Source organism: Leucoraja erinacea, chromosome 30, assembly GCF_028641065.1.
Source record: "Leucoraja erinacea ecotype New England chromosome 30, Leri_hhj_1, whole genome shotgun sequence".
Lineage (NCBI taxonomy): Eukaryota > Metazoa > Chordata > Chondrichthyes > Rajiformes > Rajidae > Leucoraja > Leucoraja erinaceus.
Genome location: NC_073406.1, coordinates 18,945,222 through 18,958,400, shown reverse-complemented (window position 1 = coordinate 18,958,400; position 13,179 = coordinate 18,945,222). Strand labels below are relative to the sequence as shown.

The 13,179-nt window shown below is 48.3% G+C and overlaps 1 protein-coding gene across 2 annotated transcripts in view; it reads left to right on the top strand.

The window, feature by feature from the left end:
- The window catches only part of samd11 (sterile alpha motif domain containing 11), a 250,660-nt gene that overhangs the window by 124,027 nt on the left and 113,454 nt on the right, over positions 1 to 13,179 (top strand). For both annotated transcript variants that reach the window (XM_055659599.1, XM_055659598.1), the window contains exon 5: positions 9,637 to 9,761. In XM_055659599.1, coding sequence (XP_055515574.1) covers positions 9,637 to 9,761 — 125 coding nt within the window. The remainder of the gene's footprint in view (positions 1 to 9,636; positions 9,762 to 13,179) is intronic.

Sequence of the window (13,179 nt, the reverse complement as noted above, 5' to 3'; positions counted from 1 at the left end):
CTACCAAAGGTGCAAAAAATTATTTTTAATGTGTTAGGCATTGCTAGTATTTTCTCGACACCCTCCCCGCTGATATTTCTCAGAATATCTTTTGCATATTTTTTGTACATAACAATGAATTTAAGAATAATCCCATCTGGACGATTTACCGTAGAAGGTGTTAAAGTAAGGTCTTTGTCACTTCTTTCGAAATGCTTACTTTTTTCATCTTAGCAAAACAGTGCATACTGCTTTTAACTGTATGGTAAATTAACATAATGTGCTGTGGTTCCCACTCCTTAAAGGCTTGTGTAGCTGGAGATTATTGTATGATTCATATGCAGTAGAGGGCAGATCATGTTATAGATGATTAGAATGCTGACAGAGGATGAAGTATTGTACCCTGTCAGTGGGAAATTAAAGCTCAATTTTCTTCCTGTTATTCCAATGGAAAGACAGACGGCGTTACATTAGGCGGGGACTGGGTAGCATTGACAGGAGATTCTGCTGGAATTTTCTTCCCCCTTGTCGAGCGGGTCGGTCTGGTGGTCACTGTCACTCTGTCCCCCTCCTGTTTAAAGGGGCCACACAAAGTTTCTGGCTTGCAGGATCTTGTGCAGTCAAAGCTGGGCAAAGGTCGCTTCGATCTGACCTTGTGTGCGGCTTAGTACAATGGGCATCAAAGGCAAGTATGATTGTGCCAGACTGACCATGTACAGCTGTTTATGTTGTAGATGGGGTGAGTTCGCTTGTCCACAAAGATAGCAGACAGTTTAATTATCGAGTTGGAGAAACTAAACTAAACTAAACGTTTATGCTTTTTGTTTTGCAAATCAATAAAAATTTAATTTTCGCTTTATTAAATGGATTGTAGGCTATTCTCACTCTTGTTGTGCAAGTTGGCTCATGTACCCTTGTGGATGCGGTGCACATCTCTGTACTAGAGTACGAATCAGGTAATAAAATTGTGGCGGCACAGTGGCGCAGCCGGTAGAGTCGCTACCTCAGAGACCCGGGTTCGATCTTGACCTCGGGCGCTGTCTGTGTGGAGTTTGCACGTTCTCCCTGTGACCGCGTGGGTTTCCTTCGGGTGCTCTGATTTCCTCCCACATCCCAAAGACGTGGGGGTTTGTAGGTTAATTTTCCCCTGTAAATTGCCCCGAGTGTGTGGGGAGTGGCGATGAGAAAAGGGGATACCATAGAACTAGTGTGAACGGGTGATCGATGGTCAATGGGACTCTGTGGGCCGAAGGGCCTGTTTCCTTGCTGTATCTCTAAACTAAATCAATCTCATCATATTACAGGTACTTGTCGATGTTCCAACTATAAATGGTGAAATAACAGTCTAACGTCCCTGTTACAAATACTACTGGATTTACTCTTGCTTGAAGGTGTTATCTTCTTACAGGGATACCTAGTATTTGGTTGGCACGGTGGTGCAGCTGGCAGAGTTGCTGCCTCACAGCACCAGAGCCCAGGGTTGGATCCTGGCCTAGGGTGCTCTCTGTGTGGAGTTTGCATGCTCTCCCTGTGAGTGTGTGGCTTTTCTGCAGGTGCTCCGGTTTCCTCCCAACATCCGAAAGGGTTGCGGGTTGGTTTGCCATGCGTGTTGTTTCTGGTGTGGGGATAAAGGATAGAGTCTGGTGGGGGGGGGGGGGGGGGGGGGGGGGGGGGGGGGGGGGATGGGAGGAAGTTGATGGGAATGTGAGAGAAAATGAAAAACAAAAGGATTATGTAGGATTAATGTAAATGTGTTCTAGACGATTGGCATGGATATAGTGGGCTGAAGAATTGTGTTTCCACAACTCCATTTAATTGTTTACTGAGCTGCTATGTGTTAATAGATCGTACCTACAATCCCATGGATTAGATCATTTCAGCATGTATTCCCTCTGCTTAGCTTAGAGCACGTGAATAGATTCCACTCTTAACTTTTCACGGAGCTTTGAGGAGCGAGGGGCGAAGTTTAATGGAGACAGGCAGGGTCATTTTTCCACGCAGAGCGCGTGCGGTGGGTGCCTGGAACGCGCTGCCAGGAGTGGTGATGGAGGCTGATAAGATGGTGGCGTTTAAGAGACTTTTAGATAGCGGCACAAGATAGACTAAAAGCTGGAGTGACCCGAAACAGGCAGCATCTCTGGAGAGAAGGAATGGGTCGAGACAAGCACTCATCTCCCCGCTACCTTCAGGTGGAAGGTATAGGACCCTGAAGACTGCAACGACCAGGTTCAGGAATAGCTACTTCCCCACAGCCATCGGGCTATTAAACTTGGCTCGGACAAAACTCTGAACATTAATAGCCCATTACCTGTTATTTGCACTTCATCAGTTTAGTTTATTTATTCATGTGTGCATATATTTATATAATGGTATATGGACACACTGATCTGTTCTGTAGTCAATGCCTACTATGTTTTGTTGTGCTGAAGCAAAGCAAGAATGTCATTGTCCTACCAGGGACATTTGACAATAAACTCTCTTGAAATTTTGAATGTATACACAGGGAGTGGAGGGATATGGAACATGTGTGGGAAGAGGACATGAGTTTAGTTTGGCGTCATGTCCAGCGCAGACAATGTGGGCTGAAGTGCCTGTTCCTGTGCCGCGCTGTTCTATGTTCTGTCCTCTATTGCTGTTATATTTGAGGATCCTAATGCTATACACAGTTGTTTGATTATGAAGCTGCAGCTCAGGCACTGAAAATGCAGTTTTATTATCTTGATAATGGCACTTTTCCAGCTGCTTTCTTTTGCTGGATAAAGGAAGATCCTTTATATAATTAATGAGAAGCTGAGGTACAGCTTGAAAAGGCAGGACCATTACCTTGAAATGCCTGTCCATCTGCTGATTATTAATAACAATGGCTCCGGCGAGCCACATTATTTCCGAGAGCATTTCTTAACTCCTCGATTGCCAGTCGGAAGCAGACAGGCACGTGGTTTATTGTTGGTTACACAAAAAAGCTGGAGAAACTCAGCGGGTGCAGCAGCATCTATGGAGCGAAGGAAATAGGCAACGTTTCGGGCCGAAAACCTTCTTCAGACTGATCGGGGGCGGGGACAAGAAAGGGAAAAGGAGGAGTAGCCAGAAGGCTGGGGGATGGGAGGAGACAGCAGGGGGGCTGAGGAAGGGGAGGAGACAGCAAGGACTAACAAAATTGGGAGAATTCGATGTTCATGCCCCCGGGGTGCAGACTCCCCAAACGGAATATGAGGTGCTGTTCCTCCAATTTCCGGTGCTGCTCGCTGTGGCCATGGAGGAGACCCAGGCCAGAGAGGTCGGAGGCGGAGTGGGAGGGGGAGTTGAAGTGCTGAGCCACCGGGAGGTCAGCTTGGTTATTGCGGACCGAGCGGAGGTGTTCGGCGAAACGATCGCCCAACCTCCGCTTGGTCTCACCGATATAGATCTGCTGACATCTAGAGCAGCGGACGCAATAGATGAGGTTGGAAGAGATGCAGGTAAACCTCTGTCGTACCTGGAACGATTGCTTGGGTCCTTGAACGGAGTCGAGGGGGGAGGTAAAGGGACAAGTGTTGCATCTCTTGCGGTTGCAAGGGAAAGTGCCCGGGGAGGGGTGGACCGAGAGGGAAGGGAAGAATTGACAAGGGAGTTATGGAGGGAGCGGTCTTTGCGGAAGGCAGATATGGGGGGAGATGGGAAGATGTGGCGGGTAGTGGGGTCACGTTGGAGGTGGCGAAACTGACGGAGGATTATTTTTTGTATGTGACGGCTGGTGGGGTGAAAGGTGAGGACTAGGGGGACTCGGCCCTTGTTGCGAGTGCGGGGATGGGGAGAGAGAGCAGTATTGCGGGGTATGGACGAGACCCTGGTGCGAGCCTCATTTATGGTGGAGGAGGGGAACCCCCGTTCCCTGAATAGTGAGGACATTTCAGATGTCCTGGTGTGGAACGCCTCATCCGTGGAGCAGATGCGGCGTAGACGGAGGAATTGGGAGTAGGGGATGGAGTCCTTACAGGAAGCAGGGTGGGAAGAAGTGTAGTCCAGATAGCCATGGGAGTCAGTGGGTTTATAGTGTATGTCGGTTAGAAGTCTATCACCTGCAATGGAGATAGTGAGGTCAAGGAATGGTAGGGAAGTGTCGGAAATGGTCCAGGTGTATTTGAGTGCCGGATGGAAGTTAGTGGTGAAGTGGATGAAGTCAGTCAGTTGTGTGCGGGTGCAGGAGGTGGCACCAAAGCAGTCGTCGATGTAGCGGAGGTAGAGGTCGGGGATGGGGCCCTGGTATGTATTGAACAAGGATTGCTCGACGTAACCTACAAATAGGCAGGCATAGCTGGGGCCCATGCGTGTGCCCATAGCTACGCCTTGTATTTGGAGGAAGTGGGAGGAGTCGAACGTGAAGTTATTGAGGGTAAGGACCAGCTCCGCTAGGCGGAGGAGAGTGTCAGTGGCTGGGTATGGGTTGCTTCTCTGGTCGAGGAAGAACCGGAGGGCTGTGAGACCATCGTGGTGGGGGATGGAGGTGTATAGTGATTGGACGTCCATGGTGAAGATGAGGGGGTGAGGGCCTAGAGAATTGAATGCGCGGAGACGACGGAGAGTGTCTGAGGTGTCTTGGACATAGGTAGGGAGGGATTTAACCAAGGGTGATAGGATGGAGTCAAGGTATTTGGAAATGAGTTCGGTGGGGCACGAACAGGCGGAGACAATGGGTCTACCGGGACAATCAGGTTTGTGGATTTTAGGGAGAAGGTAAAATCGGGCTGTGCGGGGCTGGGGAACGATGAGGTTGGAGGCTCGGTCGGGTAGGGCATTGGAGTGGATGAAGTTGGTGATGGTGCTGGAGATGGTGGCCTGGTGCTCGTCAGTGGGGTCATGGTCCAGGGGTAAGTAGGAGGAGGTGTCCGATAGTTGGCGCGTGGCCTCAGCTTTGTAGAGATCGGCGCGCCAGACTACCACGGCACCTCCCCAGGAACCGCTCGGAAACCTTGGGTGGGGTGCAAAGTCTCCAGAGGTTTCCGTTCAGGTTTCCTAAGTGTGACAGGGGCATAAGGCGGCAGTATGTGCCTGTGCTCACTTGTGGTAAAGTCTAGAGGAATTTAGTGGTTGGAGTGAATGGCTTTGCAACATAATTAATTTCCTAGCCGTACTAAATTTCATTTGGGAGCTAGGTTCTCTTTTGATTGTCATTTCCAGTTGTGCATCTTAATCTAATCTGCACTAATCTGGTATTTGAAATTATTAGGCTATTTCAAAGGATAAAAATAATCGGATGGTTTTAAAAATGCCACTGTTATTCAAATGTGCTTTGATAAGTTTGCAACCATGGCAATAAGATGGATGATACACAGGGACGGGGGATAAGTAAAACTGATATTAAAATAAAATCCCCTGTGTAAAGACAGGCAGTTTCTACGTAATTTTACCCAGTGCCAATATCTGTCGAATGACAAGGATTGCTTGTAGTCAGCTCCTGTTCACCCCATATATTTTTGCCCAGATACAATATCAATTTAGAGAAGAAAAGAAAAAATTGTATGAAGGTTTGAATTGATTAGGATCCAACAATTTATTCTCAGTGAACTCAATAACCCAAAACAGCCTTGGAATGAAACCCTGTACATTTTATTTTCATATTGGCTTAGTTTCAGTTTTAGAGACACAGCATGGAAACAGGCCCTTCGGCCCACAGTGCCTGCGTTGTCCAGCCATCTCCTGTACACCAGTTCTATCCTACACACGAGGGACAATTTACAGAAGCCAATTATCCTACAAACCGGCATGCCTTTGGAATTGGGGAAGAAACCGGAGCGCCCGGAGAAAACCCACATGGTCACGGGGGAGAGCGTGCACCCGTAGTCGGGATCGAACCCCGGTCTCTGGCGCTGTGAGGCAGCAGCTCTACCGCTGCGGATCATGATGGGTCATTTGCCCTGTAGAGGTATATGGTGTGGGAACAGGCCCTTCAGCCCAAGTCGTCCATGCCAGCAATCTATATTTGTCCCACCTGCCTGTGTTTGGCCGTTATCCTTCCAAACCAATTCTATCCACGTGCCTCGACTGTTGCCCCCGCGCATGTTTAGTAATATTAGTGGCCAAAGTTCCCTTTGCTGCTAAGCCGGTGTGAAAGTTACTGAATGCAGAATTCGGGTCCTTGTTCCTGGCAAGGAGTAAACTCTGGGATGAGAGGGTGGAAGTGTGATCACTTAAAGATCAGCTACTGTGTAAATCAGTAGCTCCAGTCAGCGAGCCACGTAGTATCGAATTGGTGAGAGGAAGTCGGCCAAGATAAAGGGGATAATTCCATGGTCCGTCGATAGGTTAATTAGCGATGGTTAAAGATCGTGTCTCTGGGTCTCTGAACCGCGCACACTATTCTGTGAGTGTGGATTCATGGAGGGACTGAAGACAGACACAAGTAACTCAGTGGGTCAGGCAGCATCTCTGGAGGAAAGGAGCAGGTGACATATCGGGTCAAGAAGAAGTCTGAAGAAGGGGCTTGACCTGAAAAGTCACCTATTCCTTTCCTCCAGAGATGCTGCCTGTCCCACTGAGTTACTCCAGCACTTTGTGTCTATCTTTGTAAACCAGCATCTGCAGTTCCTTCCCACACTTCATGGAGTGACCCTGTTGTTAATGGGAGGGAGACAAAAATGCTGGAGAAACTCAGCGGGCGAGGCAGCATCTATGGAGCATAGATAAAGTCCTGTAAAGTCCGATTAAATATAGTCAGCGAGTCTTCAATGAGGTGGGTGGTAGGTTAGTTGGTGGTGGGATGGTTCAGTTGCCCGATAAGTTGGGAAGAAACTGTCCCTGAATCTGGAAGTAGACAAAAATGCTGGAGAAACTCAGCTGGTGAGGCAGCATCTACGGAGCGAAGAAATAGGTGACGTTTCGGGTCTCGACCCGAAACGTCACCTATTCCTTCGCTCCGTAGATGCTGCCTCGCCCGCTGAGTTTCTCCAGCATTTTTGTCTACCTACGATTTTACCAGCATCTGCAGTTCTTTCTTAAACTACTGTTGTTAATGGTAGTTAGATTTCCACACTTGTCGTGGTGACTGCACTTGAAGAGTTATTCATCGTAGTGGCTGCATCGTGACCTGAATGTGCAGCCCATAATTACGCAGCTCAAAATGATGAATAATGTTTGACACGATTTGGAAGTATTCTCGGTTTGCATTTTTTCCTCACTGGAAAGGCTGGTTCTCCGTGTTGAGATTTGTACTTCCACAATCCGCTAATCCAGAATCTGTGACCAGGAGCATGGAGGTAGGTGGATAGCAAACTGGAGGAAGGCCAAGTGGAGAAAGATACAGCATGAGAACAGGCCCTTCGGCCCACAGGCCTGTGCCGACCGTCGATCACCCATTCACACTAGTTCTACCTTAGGCCAGTCTCGCTTCCCACACACCGTGGGCAAGTTTACAGAAAGCATTTAACCGACAAACCCGCGCGTCTTTGGGATGCGGGAGGAAACCGGAGCACCCAGAGAAAACCCACACAGTCACAGGGAGAGCATACAAACACAGTACAGACAGCACCTGTAATCTGGAACGAACCCGAGGCTCTGGCACTGTGAGGCAGTAGCACTACCAGCTGCGCCACCGTGCCGTCATTTGGATAGGTACATGGGTAGTAAAGGTTTAAAGGGATATGGGCCAAATGCAGGCAGGTGGGACCAGTGTAGATGCTCCAAGGAATATAGTCCTAGTCTGCTCAACCTCTCCCTACAGCTCAGGCCCTCAAGTCCTGGGAACATCCTCGTGTACAAAAGAAATTAGTGCATCTGAAGATAGACGCCAAAAACTGGAGTAACACAGCGGGACAGGCAGCATCTCTGGAGAGAAGGAATGGGTGACGGTTCGGGTCAAGACCCTTCTTCAGATCCATCAGGCTAGTTTGTGTGCAACTGAAGATGTCAGAGTCGGAACAGCAGATTTCTCTATGCATCCTTTTATGCTGGTGTCTAATTATTGATTAACATAATTAAGAATGATTAAAAACTCCCTTTGAATTAATCTCTTAAACTTCTTAAACATGTGCATTACATGTGCATTAACACACGTAACATGCCAACCCAGGAGAAAATAGGAGTAATATTGCTTGATGTGTACTGCTGAGTAGAGTTTTCTTCAAGCCATTTTTCTTGTTTGTTAAGATACTTTATGGAATTAATGGATGGTTACACTCGCGGACGTCCTGATTGGGAGACGGATTTGTTGGCTGGAGTACGGAGCAGACTGTTTGCTCACGGGGGAGGGTGGGTGGGGGGGAGGAAGGGAAGAGGGGGGGGGTTGGTGAGTTGTTTAAGTGAAGTCTTGTTGTCTGGTAAACTGTGTTTGTGTGTGTGTGTGTGTGTGTGTGTGTGTGTGTGTGTGTGTGTGTGTGTGTGCGTGTGTGAGCGTATGTGTGTGTGTGTGTGTGTGTGTGTGTGTGTGTGTGTGTGTGTGTGGTGTGTGTGTGTGTGTGTGTGTGTTTGTGTGTGTGTGTGTGTGTGTGTGTGTGTGTGTGTGTGTGTATGCGTGTGTGTGTGTGTGTGTGTGTGTGTGTGTATGCGTGTGTGTGTGTGTGTGTATGTGCGTGTGTTAGTGTGAGCGTGTGTGTGTGTTGTAAATCCACAGACATACAATACTTAAAACGTGCCTAATGTCTGGCATTTTTCTGACACCATCTTATCTGATTAGCAGAGATAGGCAGTAGATTAAAGCTCCAGCTGGATCAGTGTTCGGTGGTGGTGGTGGGGTGGGGGGGGGGGGGGGGGGGGGAGGGGGGGGGGGGGGGGAGGGGGGCGCGGGTGGGTGGGGTGAGACAAGCACACGTAGTCAAGATCGAACCCAGGTCACTAACACTGTACGGCAGCAGCTCTACCGCTGCGCCACCGTGCCATATTTTGGATTGCTACGAGGGGGAGGGAGGGGGAGCTCACAATTTAAATTGACAAACCATTTATTATACGATGCCAGTGATCTGTGTGATCGGTGGCATGTTCGGGTCGATTATGCCCGTTCCAAAACATCCTGCTTATTTTAGTTTTAGCGATACAGCGCGGAAACAGGCCGCTCGGCCCACCTACTCCGCGCTGACCAGCGATCACCCCGTACACTAGCACTATCCTACACACTGGGGACAATTAACCTACGAACCCGCGCATCTTTGGCATGTGGGACGAAACCGGAGCACCCGGAGGAAACCCACGCAGCCACAGGGAGAATGTACAAACTCCATACAGACAGCTCCTGTAGTCAGGATTGAACCCAGGTCTCTGGCGCTGTAAAGCAGCAACTCCACCTCTGCGCCACTGTGCTGCCCATGGACTAGTTGTGTGTTCTTCTCCCTTAATATGTTGGCATGGAGAATGGATAAAGCATTTTAAATGAACCATTACATTAAATGAGAGGTTTGTAGCATTAATAGGACCAGTTGACAGCTTAATAATATTCAGGCTAGGCTTTGTTAGAGAAGATCACCTGAGGATGAAATGTACATAGGATTGAGTTGCTTGAGGAGTGTAATGTGCATAAAGGCTTCATGCACCGCTGTGGGTTTATAGAGCAAGGTTGAAAGGATTTCACTTCATTGCCAACTGATAGCATCAGGGGAGCTCAGATCCCTTTTCAACCCATCCGCGCGGTGAGCAGGGTTCTAGAGTGAATTGCCCGATCTTGCTAACTCTGTCCCTGTTCTCCTCCCGCAGTCGTGACAGTGACCTCTCCACCATCATTTCCAACTTGCACCAGAGCAGGCAGCTCGTGATGCCCGAGAGTCAGAGTCGGAATGAAATAAAGCGGAACGGCGTGGACTTGCTCCCGGGGCAGGCGGGTGAGTTCGCAAAGCGTCATGGTCGCCTCTTGATACTTGTCTCCGGTCCGGTAACCCACGGCAACGGGAGGCTATGGAAGCAAATGTTGCCGGTCTTGTGATAAGGGACCGCAAGAAATATTTGTGCATTTTGGGGGCGGCACAGTGGAGTTGCTGCCTTACAGCGCCAGAGACGCCGGTTCGATCCTGACGACAGGTGCTGTCTGGAGTCTGTACATTCTCCCTGTGGTAGCGTGGGTTTTCTCCGGGTGCTCATGCTTCCTCCCACACTCCAAAGACGTACAGGTTTGCGGGTTAATTGTAAATGTAAATTGTCTCTAGTATGTGTAGGATGGTCAGCGTGCAGGTCAATGCCCCTAGTGTGTGTAGGATAGAACTACTGTACTGGGTGATCACTGGTCAGCACGGACTCAGTGGGATGAATGGCCTGTTTCCGCACTGTATCTCTAGACTAAAGTTAACTAATCTGAAGGGAAGAAACCTCAGGAGGATGCAGGAGGCCCATAGATTCCTTTCACTGCTGCCGTTGCCGAGCAGACCGTGTTAATGTGTGGGAGGTTTGGATGCCATGGAGGGGGGGGGATAGAGTCATGGTGCTGATACAGCATGGAAACAGGCCCTTCGGCCCACCTCCTCCATGCCAACCAAGGGCTATTGGGCTAGTCCCATTTGCCTGCATTCGGCCCATAAACTCTTCCTATTCATATTTCTGTCTAAATGTTTTGTTTTTTAAAGTCCTAATTGTATCTGCATTTGGCCCATTAGCCCTTTAATTCCTTCCTATCCATGTAAACCTTCATTATGTCTGCATTTGACCCATAGTGCTCTAAATCTCACCTATCCTTTTATTTGTCCAAATGTCTTTTAAAATTCATAATTGCATCTGCCTCGTTCCAAATACAAGTTACCCTCTGAGTGGAAAAAGCTGCCTCGAGGTCCCTCTTAAATTTCTCCCCTCTCACTTAAAGCATCTGCCCTCTAGTTTTAGAAACCTCTATGCTGGGGGAAAAGACTGTGAGCGTTAATTTTATCCATGCCCCTCATGATCTTATACACCTCAATAAGGTCACCCCTCAGCCTCTTACCCCTCAAAGATCAAAGCCCTGCATTTAATAGGGATCTTTAATAGCTGAGCCTGATTGCACAAGTGTGGAATGCACAAGCACAAGGGTTCAGTTGTAAGAGTGCATGTGCTCAGACATCCGTGTAGTACACTGATTCATGCATGTACACCGACATCCGTGTACAATAGAGTTTAGAGAGATACAATGGGGAAACAGGCCCTTCGGCCCACCGTGTCCACGCCGACCAGCGATCACCCAGTACACTAGCACTATCCTACACACCTTGGGACAATTTTACAGAAGCCAATTAACCTACAAACCTGTACGTCTTTAGGATGTGTGAGACCGGATCAGCCGGAGAAAACCCACGCTCTCACAGGGAGAAGGTACAAACTCTGTACAGACAGCACCAGTAGTCAGGATCGAACCCGGGGTCCCTTGCGCTGTAAGGGAGAAACACTGCCGCTGCGCTAATGTGAAAGGGATCAGGAAGTAGTCCACAACGTTTAGAGGTACTGACTTAGTCGCACCATCTGCAGCCTCTGCTGAGATCTCCAGCTAAACCAATGCACTGTTATTCACACACCACATGCCAGTATCACGAGCTACCGAAGGAGTTTTAACACTTTGTAGACTTAACCGCAGTGTGTGGCTGCGGAGAGGAAGTCACTCCTTGCTCTTGCTGCATTGTGACTTCCGCAGGTAAGATATTCTTCTTCAACTATGGTGTTTCTGCTCAGTAATACCTTTCATAGATCTGCAAACATCTTGATATAAACCTCTATTTTTCATAAAATCGGAGTCCATTTATGCGTGGATAGGATGGGACAACTTTTAGTTTTGTAAGCCCAATGCATATATTGCAAAATGCAAAACACTTTATTCTGACTAACCTGTGTTTTTTTTTAATTGTATTCGTCTGAGAAGTGTTTTTAAAGTAAAACTTATTCATTTTTATAAATTAGGGCAATGCAAGGCGTAGCGGTAGAGTTGCTGCCCCACCGTGAGAGACCTGAGTTTGATCCTGGCTATGGTGCCGTCTGTACGGAGTTTGTATGTTCTTCCTGTGACCACGTGGGTATTCTCCAGGTGCTCCAGTTTCCACCCACACTCCAAAGACGTATAGGTTTTTTAGGCTAATTGGCTTCAGTAAAATTGTAAATTGTCTCTAGTGGGTGGCATAAATTGATGGTGATGTTTGGGTTCCGCACTGCCAGAGGTGCTGGTTTTCAAGAAGGGGTTAAATCCATTAAATCACGAGCTGCTCCCATCTCATGGGTGAAGGTGCAGGAATGGACTGCAGATGCTGGTTTAAACTGAGGGTACACACAAAAAGCCGGAGTAACTCAGCGGGACAGGCCGCGTCCCTGGAGAGAAGGAAAGGGTGACGTTTCGAGCCGAGACCCTTCTTCAGACTGGTCAGGGAAAAGGGGAAACGAGAGATATAGACGGCGATGGAGAGAGATAAAGAACAATGAATGAAAGATATGCAAAAAAACTAACGATGATAACAGGCCATTGGTCGCTGTTTGTTGGGTGAGAACGAGAAGCTGGTGCAACTCTGGGTGGGGGGAGGGATAGAGGGAGAGGGAATGCCGGGGTTACTTGAAGTTGGAGAAATCAATATTCATACCGCCGGGCTGTGTGAACAGGTTCCATGCAGTGAAATGATGAAAAACGAGGTGTTTCTCATGGGTCGCCTTAAACCACAGCCTCAAAGACAAGTTAACTGTTTTTCTCTCTCGTTACATGGTTTGATGTGTGCGCAGTTAACAGCTGCAAATTTGCCTCCACCTGCAGAGGAGATATGCTTCATTGGTAATTCACTGGTTGTAATGAAGTAAAATATAAACGTGGTTTTTTTTCCCCCATCTGGCACCAGCTGTGGCTTTCCCCAGCCTCTTCACCATCCACTCCACACTTCACACTGTCTAGGGAAAGCAGCAAACATAATCGACGTAATCAAGCACCTCATATTCCGCTTGGGCAGCTTACAACCCAGCGGTAGGATGATTGATTTCTCTAACTTCCAGTAACAGTTGCGTTCCCTCTCTCTCCATCCCTCCCCCACCCTAGTCCTCCACCTAGTTTCACTGTCGTCCTGCTTAGTTTCACTTGTTAGTTTCACCACTTATCACCTTCACCACTGCCAACAATGGAGCATTGTGGGCTCCACCTTTCTTTGATCATCTTTGCTGCCCTTGATTTGTCCCTTTGCATATCTTTCTTTCATTTGCTCTTTGCACCTCTTCATATCTTTCGTTTTCCTCTCCCCCGACTCTCGGTGTGAGGAAGGGTCTCGACCCGAAACGTCACCTGTTCCTTTTCAGATTCAGATTCAGATTCAGATTCAA